At 42.7% G+C, this 27,193-nt stretch overlaps 1 protein-coding gene across 2 annotated transcripts in view; it reads right to left on the reverse strand.

Annotated features, from left to right (window-relative positions):
- Window positions 1-25,574, reverse strand: part of vcp (valosin containing protein) — a 59,133-nt gene extending 33,559 nt beyond the window's left edge. For both annotated transcript variants that reach the window (XM_068032713.1, XM_068032714.1), the window contains exons 1-2: window positions 25,373-25,574; window positions 10,640-10,751 (exon numbers count right to left, since the gene is read on the reverse strand). In XM_068032713.1, the coding sequence (XP_067888814.1) occupies window positions 10,640-10,751; window positions 25,373-25,389 (129 nt within the window). In that variant the 5' untranslated portion in view covers window positions 25,390-25,574. The remainder of the gene's footprint in view (window positions 1-10,639; window positions 10,752-25,372) is intronic.
- Window positions 25,575-27,193: the final 1,619 nt, after the last annotated feature.

Genomic DNA, 27,193 nt, shown 5'->3' on the forward strand with positions numbered 1-27,193 from the left:
TATGAATGTGAAATTTGAGTCATTATGTGAAAGTGTGCATACAGACAAGCATGTGACCAGATCATACGTACACTACTACAATCCTGGAAAGATTTTTAAGACTAAAGAAATTTCAAATGTGAGAAATTGCTTACAATCATTTGCCTTCATTTAAGTATGCAGTACAATTTCTGAACAGTTTCCAAAGAAATTGGTTGGAGTGAGCATTTTTCCAATAACAAGACGACAGTGCACATTAACCATTTGTAACACTGTATTTCTTGTAGATATTCAATCGCCCCATCACAAAAATTGACACATCATGAGATGTCTTTACAACTTATATTTATACAGCACCTTGAATGTAATAACGTCCCAAGGTACTTCATGGGAGCATTAAAGAAAATATGACACCAAGCCACACAAGGAGATAGTAGATCAAATGACCAAAAGCTTGATCAAAGAGGTAGGTTTAAAAGAGTTTCTTAAAGGCAGAAAGCAAGGTAGAGAGACAGGGATGTAGGGAGGGAATTCCAGAACATAAGGTCTATGCAACTGAAAGAACAGCCACCAAGGGAAGACCGATTAAACCTGGGGATGCTCATGAGGACAGAATTAGAGGAATAGAGATATCTCAGAGGATTTTAAAAAATTCATTCATGGGATGTGGGCATCGCTGGCTAGGCCAGCATTTATTGCCCTTGAGAAGGTGGTGGTGAGCTGCCTTCTTGAACCGCTGCAGTCCATTTGGGGTCGGTACACCCACAGTGGTGTTAGGAAGGGAGTTCAGGATTTTGACCCAGCGACAGTGAAGGAACGGCGATAGAGTTCCAAGTCAGGATGGTGTATGGCTTAGAGGTAACTTGCAGGTGGTGGTGTTCCCATGCATCTGCTGCCCTTGTCCTTCTAGGTAGTAGAGGTTGTGCGGTTGAAGGAAATTACAGATAGCAAGGAGCAAGGCCATGGATAGATTTGAAAACAAAGGATGAGGATTTTAAAATCAAGGCGTTGCTTGATGGGGAACCCATGTAGGTCACCGAGCACCGAGGTGATAGGTGAGAGGGACTTGGTGAGAGTTGGGAAATGGGCAGCAGAGTTTTAGTGATTTCATATAACTTCATTCAAGTAACTTGAATGCCTTACTCATGACAAAATATTTACAAGTATTTGAGAGTAGGTGAGCTGGGTCATGCACCATTTGTCAACGTCACAAGAAATAAAGGCATAGCAGTGTTTTACTTAGCAGCTTTTCATCACTTGTACTTTTTCACTAAAACAGTATCCCTGTCAACATGGAAAATTTCTACACATTGTCAAGTAACTTGGATATTTCGGGGTGAAGATTTTCTATGGTCTAACAAAGTAGCTTTCAATTCACATAATGCCACAAAATCTGTTTCTTGTATCAATAACAAAAGAACTGCTGTTCTAGCTGTAGAATGAATTTGTGCATGCTAGCCAAACATGTACAAAGTGAGCAATATGTGGAATTTAGAATGCTGTTGCAAGGGTCATGATGCACAACATCTGGATGGGGAAGCAAAAGAGGGAACAGAGCAAGTGGAAAAAGGAAAATACAAATAAAACCAAAAAAAAGATAAAAGGACATCAAATTACAGCCCATTAGTATTTTACAGTTCAAAACACTGGTTAGGCCACCAACTAGAGTAGAGTATTGCTACTTCAGGAAAGACGTGAGGGTTCTTGAGAGGGTGCAGAGTAGTTACCAGAATGGTTCCAGGGATGGGGGATTTTGATTATTGATTAGAGATACAGCAGATTAGAGTTACAAGGTTGGGTTGGAAAAGCTGGGGTTGTTCTCCCTGCAACAAAGGAGATTGAGGGGAGATTTGAGAGAAGTGTACAAGATTGTGACAGGATTAGATAAGTTAGACAAGGAGAAACTGTTCCCATTAACTAATGGTACAAGGACTAGGGGAGACAGATTGAAGGTTTTGGGCAAGAGATATTGGGGGAACATACCTACACAAATTAGGAGGAGTAGGCCAACTAGAATGGCAGGGGGACAGAGGAGAGAGAAACAAGGATAGAAATGAAAGGCAGAAAGGCAAGAAGCACAAGTGGAAGGCAGAGAAAACAAGGGTGAGAAACAAATGGGGCCATAGTGCAAAATATAGCTAAGATGACTTCTTTTGGGCCTCCTTATCTCGAGAGACAATGGATACGCGCCTGGAGGTGGTCAGTGGTTTGTGAAGCAGCGCCTGGAGTGGCTATAAAGGTCAATTCTGGAGTGACAGGCTCTTCCACAGGTGCTGCAGAGAAATTTGTTTGTTGGGGCTGTTGCACTAACAATGTTAAAAAGACAAGTCTAAAGGCATTGCGTCTTAATGCACGGAGTATTCGCAATAAGCTAGATGAATTAGCAGCGCAAACAGATATAAACAGTTATGATTTAGTAGCGATTATGGAGACATGGCTGCAAGGTGACCAAGGATGATAACTGAACATTCAGGGGTATTCCGTATTTAGGAAGGACAGGCAAAAAGGGAAAGGAGGTGGTGTTGCATTGTTAGTAAAGGAGGAAATCAATGCAATAGTGAGGAAGGATATTGGCTTAGAAAATCATGTGGAATCTGTATGGGTGGAGCGAAGAAACACCAAGGGGCAGAAAACGTTAGTGGGGGTTGCCTAGAGGACCCCAAACAGTAGTGGAGATGTAAGGGATGGCATTAAACAGGAAATTAGAGACGCATGCAATAAGGGTGCAACTGGGTGACTTTAATCTACATATAGATTGGGAAAACCAAATTAGCAATAATACCTTGGAGGATGATTTCCTGGAGTGTCAGTGATGGCTTTTTAGACCAATACGTTGAGGAACCAACTAGAGAACAGGCTGTCCGAGACTGGGTCTTGTGCAATGAGAAAGGATTAGTTAACAATCTTGTTGTGTGGGGTCCCTTGGCGAGGAGCGACCATAACATGATAGAATTCTTCATTAAGATGGAGAGTGAAGTAGTTGAATCCGAAACTTGGTTCCTGAATCCAAATAAAGGAAACTATGACGGTATGAGGCGCGAGTTGGCCATGGCAGATTGGTGAACTTTACTAAAAGGGTTGACAGTGGATAGGCAATGGATAATATTTAAAGAATGTGTGCATGAATTACAACAGTTATTCATTCCCGTCTGGCGCAGAAAAAAAACAAAGGTGGCTCAACCGTGGCTTACAAAAGAAATTAGATAGTATTAGATCCAAAGATGAGGCATATAAAATTGCCAAAAAAGCAGCAAGTCCGAGGATTGGGAGCAGTTTAGAATTCAGCAAAGGAGGACAAACAGGATGATTAAGTGGGGGGAAATAGAGTACGAGAGTAAACTTGCAGAGAACATAAAAACTGACTGCAGAAGCTTCTACAGATATGTGAAGAGAAAAAGATTAGTGAAGACAAATGTAGGTCCCTTACAGTCAGAAACGGGGAAATTATAATGGGGAACAAAGAAACAGCAGAACAATTAAACACATACTGCGGTCCTGTCTTCACAAAGGAGGACACAAATAACCTCCCATAAATGTTAGGGAACCAAGGGTCTAATGAGAAGAAGGAACTGAAGGAAATCAGTATTAGTAAAAAAAAAAAGGGCAAGGGAAATTAATGGGGTTAAAGGCTGACAAATCCCCAGTGCCTGATAATCTACATCTCAGAGTACTAAAGGAAGTGGCCCTGGAAACAGTGGATGCATTGGTGGTCATCTTCCAAAATTCTATAGACTCTGGAGCAGTTCCGACAAATTGGAGGGTGGCAAATGTAACCCCACTATTCAAAAAAAAAAAAACAGGGAACTACAGACCATGAGCCTTACATCAGCAGTGGAGAAAATGCTAGAGTCTATTACAAAGGATGTGATAGCAGAACACCCGGAAAGCATAAACGGGATTGGGCAAAGTCAGCATGGGTTACGAAAGGAAAATCATGCTTAACAGATCTACAGAACACAAAAGTCCCGAGTGTTGCAAGCCTCTGCCCTCAGTACCTTGCTCTATGGCAGCGAGGCCTGGACAACGTACATCAGCCAAGAGCGACGTCTCAACTCATTCCATCTTCGTTGCCTCCGGAGAATCCTTGGCATCAGGTGGCAGGACCGCACTGGCTGTCCATGTCTCCGCTTTAAAAGATGTCTGCAAACGCGACATGAAGTCCTGTGACATTGACCACAAGTCGTGGGAGTCAGTTGCCAGTGATCGCCAGAGCTGGTCGACAGCCATAAAGGCGGAGCTAAAGAATGGCGACTCGAAGAGACTTAGCAGCTGGCAGGAAAAAAGACAGAAGTGCAAGGAAAGAGCCAACTGTGTAACAGCCCCGACAACCAATTTTATCTGCAGCGCCTGTGGAAGAGTCTGTCACTCTAGAATTGGCCTTTATAGCCACTCCAGGCGCTGTTACACAAACCACGGAGCACCTCAAGGCGCTTACCCAGTGTCTTCACCTACGGGTGAAGTGCTTCACCTGAGAGATGTGGGAGGTCCGTGATGCTTCCAGCGTTCCGGATGACTACATCTGCAGGAAGTGTACCCAGTTGTAGCTCCTCACAGACCGCATGGATCGGTTGGAGCGGCAACTGGATGCACTTAGGAGCATGCAGGTGGCAGAGAACGTCATAGACAGGAGTTTTAGAGAAGTGGTTACACCCAAGGTGCAGGCAGATAGATGCGTGACCGCTAGAAGGGGCAGGCAGTCAGTGCAGGAATCCCCTGTGGCTCTCCCCCTCTCTAACAAGTATACCATTTTGGATACTGTTGGGGGCGGGGATGGCCTATCAGGGGAAAACAGCAGCAGCCAGAGCAGTGGCACCATGGCTGGCACTGTTGTTCAGCAGGGAGGGACAAAGCGCAGAAGAGCAATAGTTATAGGGGACTCGATAGTCAGGGGCACAGACAGGCGCTTCTGTGGACGTGAAAGAGACTCCAGGATGGTATGTTGCCTCCCTCGTGCCAGGGTCAAGGATGTCTCTGAACGGACAGGGGGCATTCTGAAGGGGGAGGGTGAACAGCCAGACGTTGTGGTACACATCGGTACCAATGACATAGGCAGGAAGAGTGACAAGGTCCTGCAGGGGGAGTTTAGGGAGTTAGGTAGGAAGTTAAAAGACTCTAGGGTTGTAATCTCAGGATTACTCCCTGTGCCACGTGCCAGTGAGGCTAGAAATAGGAAGATAGTGCAGCTAAACACATGGCAGAACAGCTGGTGTAGAAGGGAGAGTTTCAGATGTCTGGACCATTGGGATCTCTTCAGGGACAGATGGGACCTGTACAAGAAAGACGGGTTGCATTGAAACTGGAGGGGCACATATATCCTGGCTGCAAGGTTTGCTAGCATCACTTGGGAGGGTTTAAACTAGTGTGGCAGGGGGGTGGGAACCAGAGCAATAGGACAGCAAGTGAAATAAATGAGGGAAAACTAGTAAATAAGGCCAGTAAGACTAAGAGGAAGAGCAGGCAGGGAGATGTTGCGGAGCACAGCGGGACTGGTGGTCTGAAGTGCATTTGTTTCAATACGAGAAGTATAACAGGTAAGGCAGATGAACTTAGAGCTTGGATTAGTACTTGGAACTATGATGTTGTTGCTATTACTGAGATTTGGTTGAGGGAAGGACAGGATTGGCAGCTAAATGTTCCAGAATTTAGAAGCTTCAGGTGGGATAGAGGGGGATGTAAAAGGGGTGGGGGAGTTGCATTAGTTGTTGAGGAGAATATCACAGCTGTACTGCGGGAGGACACCTTGGAGGGGTCGTGCAGCGAGGCAATATGGGTGGAGCTCAGGAATAGGAAGGGTGCAGTCACTATGTTGGGGGTTTTCTACAGGCCTCCCAAAAGACAGCGGGAGGTAGAGGAGCAGATATGTAGACAGATTTTGGAAATATGTAAAGGTAACAGGGTTGTAGTGGTGGGTGATTTTAACTTCTCCTATATTGACTGGGACTCATTTAGCACTAGGGGCTTAGATGGGGCAGAATTTGTAAGGAGCATCCAGGAGAGCTTCTTGAAACAATATGTAGATAGTCCAACTAGGGATGGGGCCGTACTGGACCTGGTATTGGGGAATGAGCCCGGCCAGGTGGTCGAAGTTTCAGTAGGGGGGCATTTCGGGAACAGTGACCATAATTCCATAAGTTTTAAGGTACTCGTGGATAAGGATAAGAGTAGTCCTCGGGTGAAGGTGCTAAATTGGGGGAAGGCTAATTATAACAATATTAGGCAGGAACGGAAGAATTTAGATTGGGGGCGGCTGTTTGAGGGTAAATCAACATCTGACATGTGGGAGTCTTTCAAATGTCAGTTGATTAGAATCCAGGACCAGCATGTTGCTGTGAGGAAGAAGGATAAGTTTGGCAAGTTTTGGGAACCTTGGATAACGTGGAATATTGTGAGCCTAGTCAAAAAGAAAACATTTGTCAGGGCTGGAAGGCGAGGAACAGACGAATCCCTTGAGGAATATAAAGACAGTAGAAAGGAACTTAAGCAAGGAGTCAGGAGGACTAAAAAGGGTCATGAAAAGTCATTGGCAAACAGGATTAAGGATAATCCCAAGGCTTTTTATACATATATAAAGAGCAAGAGGGTAACTCGGGAAAGGGTTGGCCCACTCAAGGACAGAGAAGGGAATCTATGTGTGGAGCCAGAGGAAATGGGCGAGGTACTAAATGAGTACTTTGCATCAGTATTCACCAAAGAGAAGGACTTGGTGGATGATGAGCCTAGAGAAGGGAGTGTTGATAGTCTCAGTCATCTCATTATCAAAAAGGAGGTGGTGTTGGGTGTCTTGCAAAGCATTAAGGTAGATAAGTCCCCAGGGCCTGATGGGATCTACCCCAGAATACTGATGGAGGCAAGGGAAGAAATTGCTGGGGCCTTGACAGAAATCTTTGCATCCTCATTGGCTACAGGTGAGGTCTCAGAGGACTGGAGAATAGCCAATGTTGTTCCTTTCTTTAAGAAGCGTGGCAAGGATAATCCAGGAAATTATAGGCCGGTGAGCATCAGTGGTAGGGAAATTATTAGAGAGGATTCTTCGGGACAGGATTTACTCCCATTTGGAAACAAATGAACTTATTAGCGAGAGACAGCATGGTTTTGTGAAGGGGAGGTCGTGTCTCACTAATTTGATTGAGTTTTTTGAGGAAGTGACAAAGATGGTTGATGAAGGAAGGGCAGTGGATGTTATCTATATGGACTTCAGTAAAGCCTTTGACAAGGTCCCTCATGGCAGACTGGTACAAAAGGTGAAGTCACACGGGATCAGAGGTGAGCTGGCAAGATGAAGACAGAGGGTAGCAGTGGAAGGGTGCTTTTCTGAATGGAGGGATGTGACTAGTGGTGTTCCGCAGGGATCAGTGCTGGGACCTTTGCTCTTTGTCGTATATATAAAATGATTTGGAGGAAAATGTAGCTGGTCTGATTAGTAAGTTTGCGGACGACACAAAGGTTGGTGGAGTTGCGGATAATGCTGAGGATTGTCAGAGGATACAGCAAGATATAGATCGGTTGGAGACTTGGGCGGAGAAATGGCAGATGGAGTTTAATCCGGACAAATGTGAGGTAACGCATTTTGGAAGCTCTAATGCAGGTGGGAAGTATACAGTAAATGGCAGAACCCTTAGGAGTATTGACAGGCAGAGAGATCTGGGCGTACAGGTCCACAGGTCACTGAAAGTGGCAACACAGGTGGATAAGGTAGTCAAGAAGGCATATGGCATGCTTGCCTTCATCGGTCAGGGCATAGAGTATAAAAATTGGCAAGTCATGTTGCAGCTGCACAGAACCTTAGTTCGGCCACACTTAGAATATTGCGTGCAATTCTGGTCGCCACACTACCAGAAGGACGTGGAGGCTTTGGAGAGGGTACAGAGGAGGTTTACCAGGATGTTGCCTGGTCTGGAGGGCATTGACTATGAGGAGAGATTGGATAAACTCGGATTGTTTTCACTGGAACGACAGAGGTGGAGGGGGCGACATGATAGAGGTTTACAAAGTTATGAGAGGCATGGACAGAGTGGATAGTCAGAAGCTTTTTCCCAGGGTGGAAGAGTCAGTTACTAGGGGACATAGGTTTAAGGTGAGAGGGGCAAAGTTTAGAGGGGATGTGCGAGGCAAGTTCTTTACACAGAGGGTGGTGAGTGCCTGGAATTTTCAGCCGGGGGAGATGGTGGAAGCAGGTACGATAGCGACGTTTAAGAGGCATCTTGACAAATACATGAATAGGATGGGAATAGAGGGATACGGTCCCCGGAAGTGCAGAAGGTTTTAGTTTAGGCAGGCATCAAGATCGGCGCAGGCTTGGAGGGCCGAATGGCCTGTTCCTGTGCTGTACTGTTCTTTGAATCGTAATGACCTGGAATTCGCTGCCACAAAGGTGGTGGAAGTGGAGACAATCAATGATTTCAAAAGGAAGCTAGATGGCCGCGAGAAGGACTATGAAGATTGAGCGGAGGAGTGAGATTGAATGAATTTCTCTGCGGAGAGCCAGCATGGACTCAATGGGCTTCTATGCCGTTAATGACTATGTTGGGTGCAAAATTACCAGAACAAGTAGACAAGAGCATGAGGATCTAATAGTCCACAGTGAAAGCAACTGATCAACATATAAAGTTGGAAACATTATTTGATCTATTACACACACAGGTAAAAGTTATTGGTGGGTGCTAAAATGTACAAGCAAAAACCAAACACAAACTCTCGAGTTGGAATACAGAAAATAGATTATCTAAAATTTGTTGCCTTTCCAGTAAAGAGCACAAAACCTATTGCACTAAGTTTCTCCTCATTCGTTTAAATGGCTACTTGCAAATTTCTTGAACTTTTACCTTGTGCATTTTCATTAACAATAGCAATGCAAACTTCTGATATTTCGCATAAATGGCCCATAGTTGAAAAAGCCTTGCAGCAACTAAAAATTTAGCAACCACAAACATCTTTATGCAAGCAAGACGGGATCACTCTCGGTACCAGCTATAATCCTAGGGAGCAAGAGTTATTCACATCAGCGCAGATGCTGGCTTCAATGGTAAACCTCATGCAAATACAAGAGGGTGTGAATAATTTTATTGTGGCAAGTCCTTGTTTCAGAAGCAAAGCTAAAATTGGGTTACATTCTCTGTTGGCGGGAAGGAGGGAGGAAATCAGTGTTAAATAACTCAACAGCAAAAAAAAAAAATCAATCAAGGAAAGCGATTTTCTTTGCCAAATGGAAAGGTTGTGGTGCTTTTTACAATTCCTTCGAGATGATATCCAGCGTTATTGGTTTGGCCAATTCATTTATGTCCATACATGTGTATCTGGAAGTTGCAGTAAAAAGTCCACACCTTTAAACTGCAATTACTGTTGTAGCGGCATCCGAGGTCAGATTATTCTACATCCAGCATTTTAGAACCACTGAACATTCCTTTCATGCACAGTATAATAGCAGTGGCTACTTCCAGGTTTAAAAGTGTAACAGCAGCACAGCACGTTGAAATGCACAATATCAGCTTTGGTGGATAAGTGATACATGGCCTTGCAAAAAACCTTAATGAAAGAAGCACTGTACTAAACAGTTTAAAGAACTAAAGGAATGTGCATCTTTTATTAAACAAGGAAACCTACGGTTTTAGTCCATTCCTGGCTCATTTCCCCGATAACCAGTACTGATTCAAAAGAAATTAAATCGATATTCTGGCACACCCGCACTTCTGAAAACTAGGACTTAGTAACCCATGGAGAGTGTCTCCATGGGAGTGGAAATACGAGACTCAATGTTGAAGCATTTAAATAAGATTTTTTATTATTATAAAGAGAACTAGGAGGGACACTTTATACAGTCTTGCCCCATCCTATTTTCCCTCTTCATTGCCCACTTCTGCATGTCTCTGGAATAAAACTAGTACCGTAATCACATTGAACACAACCAACCTAAGTCTCCCTGCATCTTGTTATTGGACAAAAAAGTTATTTCTGCTACATAGATCTGACAGCTATCAAAATATGATCCTATCCAACATATCAAATTTCGAAACAAAAATGGCCAGGAAAAGACCTACTGGTCCATTCTGCCTGTTCCACACAGTTATGCATCGCAACTTACAGGAATTGCTTTTGGTTATTATACATTATAAAATAGCATCATAAGAGCTTATCTGTCCCCAATCATTGCACTTTTATTTACCCATAACAATGTTTTATTTGCCTCCATAATAGCATAGTGAGCCGATGCATTGCAGAGTCCAACAAAATCAAAATGGCCCCAGGTCTGTGACTGCTGCATAAGTTAAACTCAACCTGCATACGATCAGATTGTGGCATTGTGTGGATTGGGTGGGTGGGAGGGGAAGGAGAGGAAGCAAAAGCCAGATCTCTACCTGACTACTGCAGGAAAATATGCGCATGCTAGCATCTGGTGAGGACAAGACTAGGGTTACCATGTTTTTTTTTTGACAGTGCGGGCAAATTCTTGAAGTGCACGGCCCCTTTTTTTTTTTTTGCATGGCCTGAATAGGGGCTTGAGTTACTGCGCAATTGCGCAGCTTTGAAGAAATGTTGTTTGAAATGCTACTCCAGTACCTTTCAAGGGATGTCGGAAAGAAAGAACACTGGGGAGATGTTTAAGCTTGGGTCTTTAAGACTAAACAAATATTTGGTTTCTACAACTCCATTACTATTAGCATACCTGAGACAGCGAAACGACGCTGTTGTCTTCATTAATTGCTTCATCAACAATTAATCGATTGGGTCTGTGCTTCTGCTTCAGAATAGCAGTTGACAAGTCATCAGATTTGGATCTACAAAACAAAGAATTCCATATTATATATTATACATGGTCAGAAGCACCAACACCATCACATGTGTACTTTAGGAGGATATTTTAGTGGGCACGTGAAAATTTCACAAGTATGTTACTACTTTGGAAACCACCCAAGTGTACCAACTTAAGCCTACTGAAAAAAAAATGCTCATGGTACCAATACTGTTGATAAACATACTACATAAATTCCACTGCATTACCATTTTATTCAAAAATTTCAGATATTTGAATAGATTCAACAGCATGAGAATTAAGACCAACAGTCCATCATCTTTCTCTCTTAATAGACCACATTGAGAGCATATCAGGAATTTTGATTGTTTTATGTTGAGGTTATTATAGTATCCACAGTGTTACATTGATATCCAAGTCATATCACAAAGAAAACAAATTATAAATGGTTTTATAGTTTTGCTACACTTATACCAGACTACGTACACACAACGGAGGCAGCCCACGTCACTTGAAAATAAATGTTATGAATCAAGCAAGCTCCTGTTTTTGTGGATGCCAAAAGCAGTTACTATATCTTTTCGACAAAGAAAAATCACTTCAAACTCTTATTCTCTTCACAGATCTCATTTCACAAATTATAACTGCAGGCATTACTAATTCTATTCTCCCCATGAAAACCCTATTCACAATTCAATCTCACCACTTTTCCTCTTCTATCATGAGGCTTCACCTATTTTTGGTCCTTTGGCAGTTTGCATATTCAAAGTGGCTGATGGAGCGTGATACAGCAAATTTCCATATAGTGTTTGCCTTCTCGAACTACAACATTGGTGATATGAACTGAACCAATTCACATTTGCTCTTACAACTCTCCAAATAAAACTATAACTGCTCATTCTCTTTCTTAATAACAGCTGACAGCAAAGTTTATATTTACTTTCTTAGCTGGAGAATGATATCAGTTCTGAGCAAAAATGCATATAACACAAGGTTTTGCTCAGAAATAGAAGAGAAAATGCGCGGGACTACAAAATGCACTTAAAAAGTACCTAATCGGCTAGCTTTAGATTTCAGGAATCTTTTCGCATATAATTTGTGATTAATTGCTGAGATTTATATTTGGACAGATGGAGATTTTTTTTTAAACCAAAAATGGGGCATGTTGCATTTTACATAACAGCCAAGATAAAGATAAACAATTTCGATATCTTGTCTAGGCAAAAACAATCTAATACTTATTTCTGCACAAGTTTCAGAGCAACTCTCAAAAATAAAAACCCACTTATTCAGCCATGGATGGCATGGAGCATGGGAAGGCAAACGGGAACAGGGGAGTAAAGGAAAATGACTCTTTAAAGAAAGGAATAAAGTTATAGATACATTTGCACAAATAAATGGCTGAAAAGGTTCCTGAAACATGAAGTTAACATACTACTTACATACTTTCCACGATGCTGTGAACTCATACTTCTATTGTAGTATAAATCTTGGATACTGTGCAATTTTGCCTCTCAAAACATTCATCAGTCTCTAGCCAAGGCAGCAAATACTTGTAACAATTGTAGGATCCAAGTCAACCTCACCTTCTAGAGGATGTATACCAGTAATTAATGCCTCAACCTAGCTCAACAGTTACTTTGCTATTGGACAATGAGAAACCTGTAGTCTACTACTCTGTGGTGCAGCACAAATTTAACCTGAAGCAACACCTACCCACAAACCAACACACAATACAGCAAATGACATGTAGCATATTACATTCATTTCTCAAACTATTTTGCTTGCCAATTCACTTGCATTTTAGAGTTGGCTGTTAAACTGGTCAACAATTACACCTTATTGAATCACAGCAAATTGCTCCTTAGTTTTATTTAAAACAAATGTGTTTATTCATTCAGCTTCTTTTGTTCTTATTTTTTAACCAAAATTTAAAATATAGCATTAGTTTATTTAAAAAAAATGATTCTTTCAAAGTCTAGTGACAGCACCGTTTTCAGTTTCACATCAAACAGCGTCTGTTTCAGTTTGTAGTGTTTCATCTCGCCTGCTTTTGAGAACAGCAGGAAAAAAACTGCATACCTAAATAAAGCTGGAAAAAGATCTCAACCCAGGGACTGAGTGAACCAAGAATGAAAAGCAGTCAAGTTTTTTTAATACTGAATCCCTCCCTGCCTCTGTCAATTCACATCCTAAAATACTAAAAAAACAAGAAATTAAAAGAACAATGGAAAATGAAGAACATGACAAATAGATATGTTCTGCACCATATTTGTGCAATTCTGGTAAGGCAACTTAATGTGTCAATAGTAATTATGGCTCCAGAAATTCATAACCACATCTCTTCTTTGATTGTCTTCCCTATCAGAGGGATCAAAACTTTTGTCTCGTCAGGCCCTGTAGATTTGTACTATGGTAGGACCATATACATAAAAAGACTTAAATCCATGTTTTTATTAATTTTCCTACATCTCAAGTTACTCATTTCCATCAATGAGACTGCACCCAAAAATAGCAAAAGCCTCCAGGCACACAAGATTCAAATAGGGAAAACCAGCAAAGAGAGAGCAACGAAAACAGCGCTGGTGGCCATTCATCAAACACTCCTGCCCTAATGTATTTGCTACTTATATGGAGCAACAGACCAAGTTAAATCTTGTAATTCAATTGTAGTGTTTTCCCCAATAGCAATTAGGTATTCTTAACTCAGTTACAACTGTATAATTCACTCCAATGTATCAAATATTGGTAAACAACCACAATGTGCATTTATATAACCTTTAATATAGTAAAGCTTCACAGGAGCATTATCAAACAAAATTTGACACTAACCCACATAAGGAAACATTAGATGACCAAAAGCTTCAAAGAGGTAGGTTTTAAGAAGCATCTTAAAGGAGGAAAGAGAGGTGTGGGCGGGGGTGGGGTTCGGGGAAGGAAAAAAGGCTTATGGAGGGAATTCCAGAGTTTAAGGGCAAAGCAGTTGAAGACATGGCAGCCAATGGAACAACGAAAATCGGGGACGGACAAGAGGCTAGAATTGAAGGATTGGCGGAGGTCAGAGAGATAGGGAGGGGTAAGGCCATGCAGGGATTTGAAAACAAGGATGAGAATATTTTTTTTATTTAAATCAATCGAGGCATTACTCAATTAGGAGACACTGCAGATCAGCAAGCACAGGGATGGTGGTGAATGGGACGTTGTGCAAGTTACAATATGGGTAACAGATTAGGTTAAGTTTATGGAGTGTGGAAGTTGGATGGACATCTAAGAGAAACAGACTTAGAGCTATGGGGATTGAGCTGAGGAGTGGGTCTGACAGCATAGCATGGAGAGCTGGCATGGACTCGATGGGCTGAATGGTCGTCTTGAGAGCCCTAAATGACTGACTCTATGGAAGGCCAGCCAGGAGTGCGTTGTCTTGGATACATAGCTTGTGGACATTCAAAATGAACGAATGAACAAGTAATGCACCATATTGGATAGAATTTAAAAAGTGAAATAATTAGTCAATTGTACTAAATCATATTTCACTAACACCGCTGGCTTTAGAATATAGGCTCAGGTCAACCCATCCAACCAGGTTTGCAAATTAAAACCTGTAAGCATGAGGTCAGATGTCGACCCCATACATAATTTTATGTTTGCAGAGATTTATTCTTAATGTACTCATGCTCCAGGAATGCAAGGAAACCTTTAAGTTTTCACTCATATTTCCTGCTGCAGTAACTCACATAATGGCTACAGTTCCACAAGTGTCAGCACCCATTCAACACTTCACCCAAGTGTCCAATATTCATGATGGAGAACTATTCAAGTAGTCAAGGAGGGAGATATCACAGTCAAGTCCATTCCTATCGTCACCCAACATCCATACGAGTCTAAAAATCATTCCAATTTCCAATGCATGACCAGGTATTTTTATTAAAAAAGAATCACAACCTGCATCTCATATTTCACTGAGGGACAACATAAGGAACACAAGAGTCTTCAGTGACCAGAAGGGACAGAGCTGAGTTACTACAACATTTATGTAGCACTTTCAATGTAACAAAACATCACATGGCGCTTAAAGTATCAAATAAAATTTGACACTCAGCCACAAAGGAATAAGGTGGGGCAAGTAGATCAAATGTCAGTCGGGGAACACTTTGGGGGCAGTGATCACAGCATAAGGTTTAGGTTAGCTATGGGAAAGGACAAGGAGCAACCCAGAGTAAAAATAACGAATTAGGGAAAAATCAATGTCAGTGGGTTGAGAACGGATCTGTTCCAGGTAAACTGAAAGAGAGGACTGGCAGGCAAAACTGTATTTGAATGATAGCTGTCTCTTTAAAAGCAGCCTCAGATATAGTCGAAGTACATTCCCAGGAGGGGAAAAGGTAGGACAAAACGCCAGAGCTCCTTGGTTGACGGAAGAGATAGAAAGTAAGATGAAACAAAAAAAAGAGGCGCATGAGACAAATAAAAGCAAAATATTGCAGATGCTGGAAATCTGAAATAAAACCAAAGTGCTGGAAATACTCAGCAGGTCTGGCAGTATTTGTGGAGACAGAAACAGAGTTAATATTTCAGGTCTGTTCTAGACTTGCTGAGTATTTCCAGCAGTTTGTTTTTACTGCATGAGCCAAATGTCAGGTTGATAATACAAATGAGAACCAGGCTGAACGCACAAAGTTCAGAGGGGCAGTGAAGAGGGGAGGTGACCACCAGGAGGAGTAGTAGGCACAGGCAGGTAGTGCATGAGTCCCCTGCGGCCATCCCCCTCTCAAACAGATATAACGCTTCGGATACTGTTTTGCTGGGGGGGGGGGTGGCGGGGGGAGATGGCCTCCCAGGTGAAAGCAGCAACAGCCAAGTTCGTGGCACCACAGATGGCTCTGCTGCACAGCAGGGGGGTCGGGTGGGGGAAAAGACTGGGTGAGCCATAGTGATAGGAGATTCAATTGTAAGGGAAACAGACAGGCGTTTCTGTGGCCGCAAACGTGACTTCAGGATGGTATGTTGCCTCCCTGGTGCTAGGGTCAAGGATGTCTCTGAACGGCTGCAGGACATTCTGAAAGGGGAGGGTGAACAGCCAGTGGTCATGGTACATGTCGGTACCAATGACATAGGTAGAAAAGGGATGAGGTCCAGCAAGATGAATTTAAGGAGTTAGGAGCTAAATTAAAAAGCAGAACCTCAAAAGGTAGTAATCTCAGGATTACATCCTGTGCCACGTATAAGTGAGTATAGGAACAGGAGAATAGACCAGATGAATGCATGGCTGGAGAAATGGTGCAGGAGGGAGGGATTAAGATTCTTGGGACATCGGGACCAGTTCTGGGGAAGGTGGGACTTGTGTAAGTGGGACGGGTTACACCCAGGCAGGACCGGAACCGATGTCCTCATGGGGGCGTTTGCTAGTGCCATTGGGGAGGATTTAAACTAGAATGGCAGGGGAATGGGAACCTGAGCGGGGAGACTGAGGAGGAGGAAACAAGGATAGAATTGAAAGACAGGAACCAAAAAGGCAAAACAAACAGGGCCATAGTGTGAAATAATGCTAAGATGACTAAGAATATTAAAAAGACAAGTCTAAAGGCATTGTGTCTCAATGCATGGAGTATTCGCAATAAGTTAGGTGAATTAACCGCGCAAATAAATGTAAATGGATACGATATAGTTGCGATTACGGAGACATGGTTGCAGGGTGACCAAGGATGGGAACTGAACATCCAAGGGTATTCAATATTTAGGAAGGACAGGCAAAAAGGGAAAGGAGGTGGAGTAGCGTTGTTAGTAAAAGAGGAAATCAATACAAAAGAATAGTGAGGAAGGATATTAGCTCAGAGAACCCTCATGTGGAATCTGTATGGGTGGAGCTAAGAAACAACAAGGGGCAGAAAACATTGGTGGGGGTTGTATATAGACAACCAAACAGCAGTGATGTAGAGCATGGCATTAAACAGGAAATTAGATGCGCATGCAATAAGGGTGCAACTGTAATTATGGGTGACATTGATATACATATAGATTGGGCAAACCAAATTAGCAATAATACTGTAGAGGAGGAATTCCTGGAGTGCGTACGTGATAGCTTTTTGGACTGATACGTTGAGGAACTAACTGGAGAACAGGGCATCCTAGACTGGGTATTGTGCAATGAGAAAGGATTAGTTAACAATCTTGTTGTGCAGGGTCCCTTGGGGAGGAGAGACCATAACATGATAGAATTCTTCATTAAGATGGAGAGTAAGAGAGTTAATTCCAAGACTAGGGTCCTGAATCTAAATAAAGGAAATTCTGAAGGTATGAGGCTCGAATTGGCTATGATAGATTGGGGAACGTTACTTATCGGGTGGACAGTGGATAGGCAATGGCTAGCATTTAAAGAGCGCATGGATGAATTACAACAGTTCATTCCTGTCTGGCACACAAAAAAAGGAAGGGTGGCTCAACCGTGGCTTCCAAAGAAATTAGGGATAGTATTAGATCCAAGGAAGAGAAATATAAAATGGCCAGAACAAGCAGCAAACCTGAGGATTGGGAGCAGTTTGAATTCAGCAAAGGAGGGCACAGGGATTGATTAAGAAAGGGAAAATAGAGTACGAGAGTAAGCTTGCAGTAAACATAAAAACTGACTGTAAAAGCTTCTACAGATATGTGAAGAGAAAAAGATTAGTCAAAACAAATGTGGGTCCCTTACAGTCAGAAACGGGGGAATTTAGAATGGGGAACAAAGAAATGGCAGACTAATTAAATACATACTTCGGTTCTGTCTTCACAAAGGAGGACACAAATTACCTCCCAGAAATGCTGGGGAACATAGGGTCTAGTGAGGAGGAACTGTATGAAATCAGTATTAGTAGGGAAACGGTGTTAGGGAAATTGATGGGATTGAAGGCTGATAAACCCCCAGGGCCTGATAATCTATATCCCAGAGTACTTAAGGAAGTGGCCCTAGAAATAGTAGATGCATTGCTGGTCATTTTTCTAAATTCTATAGACTCTGGAACAGTTCCAACAGATTGGAGGGTAGCTAATATAACCCCACTATTTAAAAAAAGGAGGTAGAGAGAAAACAGGGAATTATAGACTGGTTATCCTGACATCAGTAGTGGGGGAAATGCTAGAGTCCATTATAAAAGAAGCAATAGCAGAGAACTTGGAAAACAATGACAGGATCGGACAAAGTCAACAAGGATTTACAAAAGGGAAATCATGCTTGACAAATCTACTGGAATTTTTTTTTTAAAAAGAGGATGTAACTAGTAGAATAGTAAGGGAGAACCAGTGGATGTGGTGCATTTGGACTTTCAGAAGGCTTTCGATAAGGTCCCACATAAGAGATTAGCATGCAAAATTAAAGCACATGGGATTGGGGGTAAGGTACTGACTTGGATAGAGAACTGGCTGGCAGACAGGAAACAAAGACTAGGAATAAACAGGTCTTTTTCCGAGTGGCAGGCAGTAACTAGTGGGGTACCGCAGGGATCAGTGCTAGGACCCCAGCTATTCACAATATATGTTAATGATACAGATGAGGGAATGAAATGTAATATATCCAAGTTTGCAGACGACACAAAGCTGGGTGGGAGTGTGAGCTGTCAGGAGGATGCAGAGAAGCTCCAGCCCAGAGGGCAAATGCATGGCAGATGCAGTATAATGTGGATAAATGTGAGGTTATCCACTTTGGTGGCAAAAACAGAAAGGTAGATTATCTGAACGGCAATAGATTTGGAAAGAGGGAGATGTAGCGAGACTTGTGCACCAGTCGCTGAAAGTAAGCATGCAGGTGCAGCAGGCAGTTAAGAATGGTATGCTGGCCTTCATAGCGAGAAGATTCGAGTACAGCAGCAAGGATGTCTTGCTGTAATTACACAAAGCCTTGGTGAAACCACATCTGGAGTAGTGTGCGTAATTTGGTTTCCTTATCTGAGGAAGGATGTTCTTGCGATGGAGGAAGTGTAGCGAAGGTTCACCAGACTGATTCCTGGGATGGCAGGACTGACGTATAAAGAGAGAGACTGGGCTGATTAGGCTTACATTTGCTAGAGTTTAGAAAAACGAGAGGTGTTCTCATAGAAACCTACAAAATTCTAACAGGACTGGAAGGACGAGATGCAGGAAGGATGTTCCCGATGACGGGGGGTCACAGTCTAAGGATAAGGGGTAAGCTATTTAGGACTGAGATGAGGAGGGACTTTTTCACCCAGAGAGTGGTGAACCTGTGGAATTCTCTACCACAGAAAGCAGCTGAGGCCAAATCATTAAATACATTCAAGAAAGAAAGAGTTAGATATAGTTCTTCGGGCTAAAGGGATCAAGGTATATGGGGAGAAAGCGAGAACAGGGTACTGAGGTTGGATGATCAGCCATGATCGTACCGAATGGCTGTGCAAACTCGAAGGGCCGAACGGCCTACTCCTGCTCCTATTTTTCTATGTTTCTATGAAAAAGGAAATAATGGAAGCAAAGAGAGAGCATGAGGGGAGACTGGCAGCTAACAAAAAAGGGAATCCAAAAGTCTTTGAGAGGCATATAAATAATAAAACGGTGGTAAAAGAGGAGCTGGGCTGATTAGAGACCAAAAAAGGGAATTACACATGGAGGCAGAGGGCATGGCTGAGGTACTAAATAACTACTTTATATCTGTTTTTACCAAGGAAGATGCTACCAAAGTTGTAGTGAAAGAGGAGACACTTGAGACAATGGATGGGCTAAAGATTGATAGAGAAGGTATTAGAAAAGCTGGCTGTATCTGAGGATACTGAGGGAGGTAAGGATGGAAATTTCAGGTGAACTGGCCATAATCTTCCAATCCTCCTTAGATACAGTAGTGGCGCCGGAGGACTGGACATTTGCAACTTTACATCTTGTTCAAAAAAGGATGCAAGGGTAAGCCCAGCAACTAAAGGCCAGTCAGTTTAATATTGGTGGTGGGAAAGCTTTAAGGGACAAATGCACATAATTAAGGACAACCAGCATGGATTTGTTAAGGGCAAATCATGTTTAATTTGATTGAGGTATCTGATGAGGCAACAGAGGGGTTGATGAGGGTAATGCAGCATACATGGACTTCCAAAAGGCATTTGATAAAGTGTAACAGGTTTGTCAGCAAAGCTGAAGCCCATGGAATAAAAGGGACAGTGGTAGCATGGATATGAACTTGGATGAGTGACAGGAAACAGAATACACAAGAATTAGGAGCAGAAGTAGACCATATGGTCCATCGAACCTGCTTTGCCATTCAGGACGATCATGGCTGACCTTGGGCTTCAATTCCACTTTCCTGCCTGCTCCTCATATCCCTCAATTCCCTGCAAGACCAAAAAAATCTATCCCAGCCTTAAATGTATTCAATGATAACCCTCTGGGGCAGAGAATTCCAAAGATTCACAACCCTTTGAGTAAAATAATTTCCTCGCATCTCAGTCCTTAACAATTGGCCCCTTATCCTGATATTGTGTCCCCATGTTCTAGATTCCCTGACCAGTGGGAACAATGCTCAGCTTCTACCCTATCAAATCCTTTCAGAATCTTGTATGTCTCAATTAGATTGTGCCTCATTCTTCTAAACTCCAGAGAATATAGGCCCAATTTACTCAACCTCTCATCATAGGACAACCCCCTCATCCCAGGGACCCATTTAGTAAATCTTCACTGCACTGCCTCCAGTGCAAGTATATCCTTTCTTAAATGTGGAGAACAAAACTGCACACAGTATTCCAGGTGCGTTCTCACCAAAGCCCTGTACAATTTTATTAAGACTGCTTTATTCCTGTACTCCAATCCCCTTGCAATAAAGGCCAACATGCCATTTGCCTTCCTAATAGCCTGCTGCATTGGCATGTTAACTTTATGCATTTCTTGTACGAGTACAATAGTGGTGAACAGCTGTTTTTCAGACTAAAGGATAGTATACAGTGAGGTTCCCCCAGGGGTTGGTATTAAGACCATTACTTTTCTTGATCTATATTAATGACTTCAACTTAGGTGTGTAAGCCACAATTTCAAAGTTTGCAGATAACACCAAACTTGGAGGTATTGTGAACTGTAGGAATAGTGACAGACTTAAAGAGGACATAAACAGGCTGGTGAAATGAATAGAAACATTGCAAATCTAATTTAATGCAGAGAAGTTTGAAGTGATATATTTTGGTCAGAGGAATGCGTGAAGGCAATATAAAGGATACAGTTTTCGAGGGGGTGCAGGAGCAAAGGGACCTGGGGACATAGGTACTCAAAACGTTGAAGGTGGCAGGGCAGGATGAAATGGCAGTTAATAAGGCCTACGGATCATGGGCTTTATAAATAGGGGCATAGAGTACAAAAATAAGGAAATTATGAAGAACCTTTATAAAACACTGGTTCAGCCTCAACTGGAGTATTGTGCTCAATTCTGGGCACCACACTTTAGGAAGGACCTGAAGTCATTGGAGAGGGCAAATAAAGATTGAAAAGAATGGTTCTGGGGATGAAGGACTTGAGTTGTATGGATAGATTGACAAAGTTGGGACTATTCTCCTTTGAGATGAGAAGGTTGAGAGGAGATTTGATAGAGGTGTACAAAATCATGAGGGGTCCAACAGTGTAGATAGGGAGAAACTGTTCCCATTGGCGGAAGGGTCGAGAACCAGAGGACACCAATTTAAGGGAAAGGCAAAAGAACCAGAGGAGACACGAGGAAAAACTTTTTTTTAAATCGAAGCGAGTGCCTGAGAGTGTGGTAGAGACAGACTCAATTGTGGCTTTCAAAAGGCTATTAGATAAATACTTTAGGAAAAAGATTTGCAGGGCTACGGGAAAAAAGGCGGGGGAGTGGAACTAGCCGAGTTGCTCTTACATGGGTGGCACAGTGGTTAGCACTGCAGCCTCACAGCTCCAGCGACCTGGGTTCAGTTCTGGGTACTGCCTGTGCGGAGTTTGCAAGTTCTCCCTGCGACCGGCTAGGTGCTCCAGTTTCCTCCCACAGCCAAAGACTTGCAGGTTGATTGGTAAATTGGCCATTCTAAATTGCCCCTAGTGTAGGTAGGTGGTAGGAGAATGGTGGGGATGTGGTAGGGAATATGGGATTAATGTAGGATTAGTATAAATGGGTGGTTGTTGGTCAGCACAGACTCGGTGGGCTGAAGGGGCCTGTTTCAGTGCCGTATCTCTAAATAAAAAATAGAGCCAGCACGGACATGACAGGCTGAATGGCCTTCTTCTCTGCTGTAACCATTCTGTTATAGGTTGATTTTAAGAAGGGTTTTAAAGGAGGAAAGAGAGATTGAAAGGCAGAGGAGTTTAGGGAGGGTTTATTCAAGTTGTTTCAAATAAAAATGTTACTAGTGTTTTTTTAAAGAAATTATGTAAGGTATACCAGACTAACATGGTTTTTCAAGCTGGCAGCCAATCATCCAAGAGAAAGTGGAACAATAGACATAGGAATGGCTATTTTAAAGGGCTCTCAAAATCAGAAAACCTTCATTATAATTGTTCAAGATAAACTTATGGCATAAAATAGATCATAAGGGAGGAATACAGAAACCATTTCCAATTACGGTACTGTCAAACTTCATAAAGCATTGGCCAAGCCAACAATTTTTTTGTTAAAAAGAAACTGCAATAAATCAAGGTTTGTCTAATTCCATGACAATTTTGGATCTACAAAACTCAAATCTACATAAGGGAGCTTTCAAGACGATAGCCAACTTTTGGTATGAATATTAAGAGCATCCTTCACCAAAGGAAACAAAAATACAAATAGTTACCCTAATAATTATTTGAAGTGCAGTACGACAGTAAATATCTACAGTGATATTTATCATATCTCCAGAGAGGAGGCTCAATGGCAGGCTCATGTTAATAATTTAAAGAACAAAGAACAGTACAGCACAGGGACAGGCCATTCGGCCCTCCAAGCCTGCGCCGATCTTGATGCCTGTCTAAAAGGAGGTGGTGTTGGTGTCTTGCAAAGCATTAAGGTAGATAAGTGCCCAGAACCTGATGGGATCTACCCCAGAATACTGATGGAGGCAAGGGAAGAAATTGCTGGGGCCTTGACAGAAATCTTTGCATCCTCATTGGCTACAGGTGAGGTCTCAGAGGACTGGAGAATAGCCAATGTTGTTCCTTTGTTTAAGAAGGGTAGCAAGGATAATCCAAGAAATTATAGGCCGGTGAGCCTTACATCAGTGGTAGGGAAATTATTAGAGAGGATTCTTCGGGACAGGATTTACTCCCATTTGGAAACAAATGAACTTATTAGCGAGAGACAGCATGGTTTTGTGAAGGGGAGGTCGTGTCTCACTAATTTGATTGAGTTTTTTGAGGAAGTGACAAAGATGATTGAAGAAGGAAGGGCAGTGGATGTTATCTATATGGACTTCAGTAAAGCCGTTGACAAGGTCCCTCATGGCAGACTGGTACAAAAGGTGAAGTCACACGGAATCAGAGGTGAGCTGGAAAGATGGATACAGAACTGGCTGAGTCATAGAAGACAGAGGGTAGCAGTGGAAGGGTGCTTTTCTGAATGGAGGGATGTGACTAGTGGTGTTCCGCAGGAATCAGTGCTGGGACCTTTGCTCTTTCTAGTATATATAAATGATTTGGAGGAAAATGTAGCCGGTCTGTGTCTTCCGCAAACTTACTAATCAAAGGTTGGTGGAGGACCAGATACTGATGAGGATTGTCAGAGGGTACAGCAAGATATAGATTGGTTGGAGACTTGGACGGAGAAATGGCAGATGGAGTTTAATCCGGACAAATGAGGTAATGCATTTTGGAAGGTCTAATGCAGGTGGGAAGTATACAGTAAATGGCAGAACCCTTAGGAGTATTGACAGGCAGAGAGATCTGGGCGTACAGGTCCACAGGTCACTAAAAGTGGCAACGCAGGTGGATAAGGTAGTCAAGAAGGCATACGGCATGCTTGCCTTCATCGGTCAGGGCATAGAGTATAAAAATTGGCAAGTCATGTTGCAGCTGTACAGAACTTTAGTTAGGCCACACTTAGAATATTGCGTGCAATTCTGGTCGCCACACTACCAGAAGGACGTGGAGGCTTTGGAGAGGGCATAGAAGAGGTTTACCAGGATGTTGCCTGGTCTGGAGGGCATTAGCTATGAGGAGAGGTTCGATAAACTCGGATTGTTTCCACTGGAACGACGGAGGTGGGGGGGCGACATGATAGAGGTTTACAAAGTTATGAGAGGCATGGACAGAGTGGATAGTCAGAAGATTTTTCCCAGGGTGGAAGAGTCAGTTACTAGGGGACATAGGTTTAAGGTGAGAGGCGCAAAGTTTAGAGGGGATGTGCAAGGCAAGTTCTTTACACAGAGGGTGGTGAGTGCCTGGAACTTGCTGCCAGGGGAGGTGGTGGAAGCAGGTACGATTGCGACGTTTAAGAGGCATCTTGACAAATACATGAATAGGATGGGAATAGAGGGATACGGTCCCTGGAAGTGCAGAAGGTGTTAGTTTCGGCAGGCATCAAGATCGGCGCAGGCTTGGAGGGCCGAATGGCCTGTTCCTGTGCTGTACTGTTCTTTGTTCGAACATAAACATGCAAGATTGATAGCTTTTTCACTGATTCATTGATGACCAAAAAAGATCTACAATCTCTTGGGATTTGGATATATAACTTAGAATCATCATACACTGGTTGCAGCGCAGGAGGCCATTCGACTGGTCAGGTCCATGCCACTCTCTGCAAGAGCAATTTAACTAGTCCCATTCCCCTGCCCTTTCCCCATACTCCTATTTGCCCCCCCACAAAAGTACTTTTCCCTTGTGAAAACCACCACTGAACATGCCTCCACCACCCTTTCAGGCATTACATTTCAGATCATATAAAAATCTGCAACGAGTGGTTAAGTGATCATTTTTATATAAAGTGCACTAACACTGTATAATTTTACAGGTAAAATATGAATGCCTCATGGATATTAATTAACCATGTTATTAAAGTAATTTAAATCAAGTAAATTAGTAATTGCAAATGCAGATTCCTAACTCAAAATGGAAACTATCAATAATTTTATTAACGTTTCAATTATTTTCTTCTTCTCCTAGCCATACTAATTTTACAGCTGCACTGACTCGAGGATGAAAAAAAAAATCAAAAATAAAATGACGCAATTAAGTATATGAATGGGTGTAACTTATTCACAAAACACTGCAGGATCGGCCTACAGAACGTCAGGTTGCTACACGTTGGGTTTTGGAAAATGAACGAAAACTGATTAAATCCCATTCCCCTTGATCTCGATCTTTACAAAATGTCAGCAGCAACGACCGTGGAAACGTTGCGAGGCTCCACGAAATAGGCTCTCAAAAAAATGCCGTCATCCTTGTCACTCAGAAGAAAACAAATTGCCATAAATAATTGAAAAGGGATATTTTTTAACTGCATTTTCGGCGTGGGACTTTCCGGGCACATGAGCCGGAGGTGAAAATAATTCGACAAAAACATGGCTCATATAATTAAGTGCTTGTATTGAGCAGCCGAGCCGTCCTCTCCCAGTTAGGCCTGAATGACACAGTGAAATTAGAGGAGGAACAAGCCAACCTCTCCCCCTCCCTTCCCCTTGCTGCAGTGTAAGTAAAAGCCTGAGGCCTACCGGCCTTCAGAGAGACCGGGACAAACACCCACTTCAGCACATCCCGGAAAATACTCACTCTCCTCCCGAAGCCATCGCTGATCAGTCTCCCTCTGCGGATTACAGAAATTTAGCTCTCTGACCCTCTGATGGATTGAGTCTGGTTGTTCTTTATTTTCTCTCCCCTGTCTCTCAATGGTCCCTATTCGCTCAAGCTGCCGAATCCCCCCCAAAAAAATGCTCACAGCCGTTCGGCCACAACGCCGCGTCACTCCAAATTCACAACGAGGCTGCCCAATCCAGAACCTTCTCCCGAGCAGTGACCTCACCGACTCCGCCCACCTCGACCTCGTGCGCCTGCGCCCCGGAACATTCCGAACAGTCCGCATGAGCCCGCCTTCAGCTGTCCATCATCCCACCCGGAAAGCAGGCGACGTTGCCGTTCTGTTGAGTCATGCTAAAAGTGTTGGCTGTCCGAGGACGATGCACGCTGGTAGATTTATCACTGTCTGACGCATTTAAATTTTTAAAAAATACAGCCCGTTTTATTTCGGCTGAACCTTAACAATAAATAACTTTTCAGCCTTATTCAGTTTCCGATGATCAATCTAATTCCTATAAATTTCCACATTGGGCTTAGGTTTAACAGATAGAACAGGTTGATAGGTAAATTGGCCATTATAAATTGCCCCCAGTATAGGTAAGTGGTAGGGGAATATAGGGACAGGTGAGGATGTGGTAGGAATATGGGATTAGTGTAGGATTAGTATAAATGGGTGGTTAATGATTGGCACAGACTCGGTGGGCCGAAGGGCCTGTTTCAGTGCTGTATCTCTAAATCTAAATAAAAGCAAAATACTGCAGCTGCTGGAAATACACAGCAGGTCTACCAGCATTGGTGGAGAGAGAAGCAGAGTTAACGTTTCAGATCAGTGACCTTTCACCAGTTCTGAAATGTTAATTCTGCTGCTCTCTCCACAGATGCTGCCAAACCTGCTGAGTATTTCCAGCATTTCTTGTTTTTAACAGATGAAAATGTGTTTAACCTATGAAACCTATCTTTTCCCGATGCTATATTGATCTGTCATTTAAAAAGACCAAGGGGTGCAAGCAAGAGTGAGATTAGACAAGGTGGTTCATTGAGAAACACGGGCATAGACTTTGGTCTGGATGCGCTGCAACATGCTTCATTTCATCAAAAAGTCTTCATTTAACAATATAGATTTTGACTAGATGGACTAGTAACACAAAAAAGGCACATGTAATTTTGGCAGCCAGGTTTCACAATGGCGTTATTAACAAAGCAAAGCACAACAGTAAAAAAGACTATAGGGGCAGTTAGAGAAGTGAAAGTCATAGAGAGATACAGCACCAAAACAGGCCCACCGAGTCCGCGCCAACCATCAACCACCCATTTATACTAATCCTACATTAATCCCATTTTTCCCTCTCACATCCCCACCTTCCCTCAATTCTCCTACAACCTACCTACACGAGGGGCAATTTTTACAATGGCCAATTTACCTATCAACCCACAAGTCTTTGGCATGTGGGAGGAAACCCACACGGTCACAGGGAGAACTTACAAACTCCACACAGGCAGTACCCAGAACCGAACCCGGGTCGCTAGAGCTGTGAGGCTGCGGTGCTAACCACTGCACCACTGTGCAGCCCATAGATGCAAGATTGAATGCAAGGACAATCACAAAATAGTAAATATTATGAATACCTTGGAGTAAGTAATCAAAAGGGAAGATATAGGCAACATGCCCTCTCCAACATCCCAGATAAAATCAATGACTGTTATAAATGAGATGGAATTAACTCCCAGAAAAGTTAATCTGGCTCAAATCAAATATCCCCAGACATAGTTGGCAATTATTCCAGAGTACTAAAGAGA

Source organism: Heterodontus francisci, chromosome 1 (assembly GCF_036365525.1).
Source record: "Heterodontus francisci isolate sHetFra1 chromosome 1, sHetFra1.hap1, whole genome shotgun sequence".
NCBI classification, from domain to species: domain Eukaryota; kingdom Metazoa; phylum Chordata; class Chondrichthyes; order Heterodontiformes; family Heterodontidae; genus Heterodontus; species Heterodontus francisci.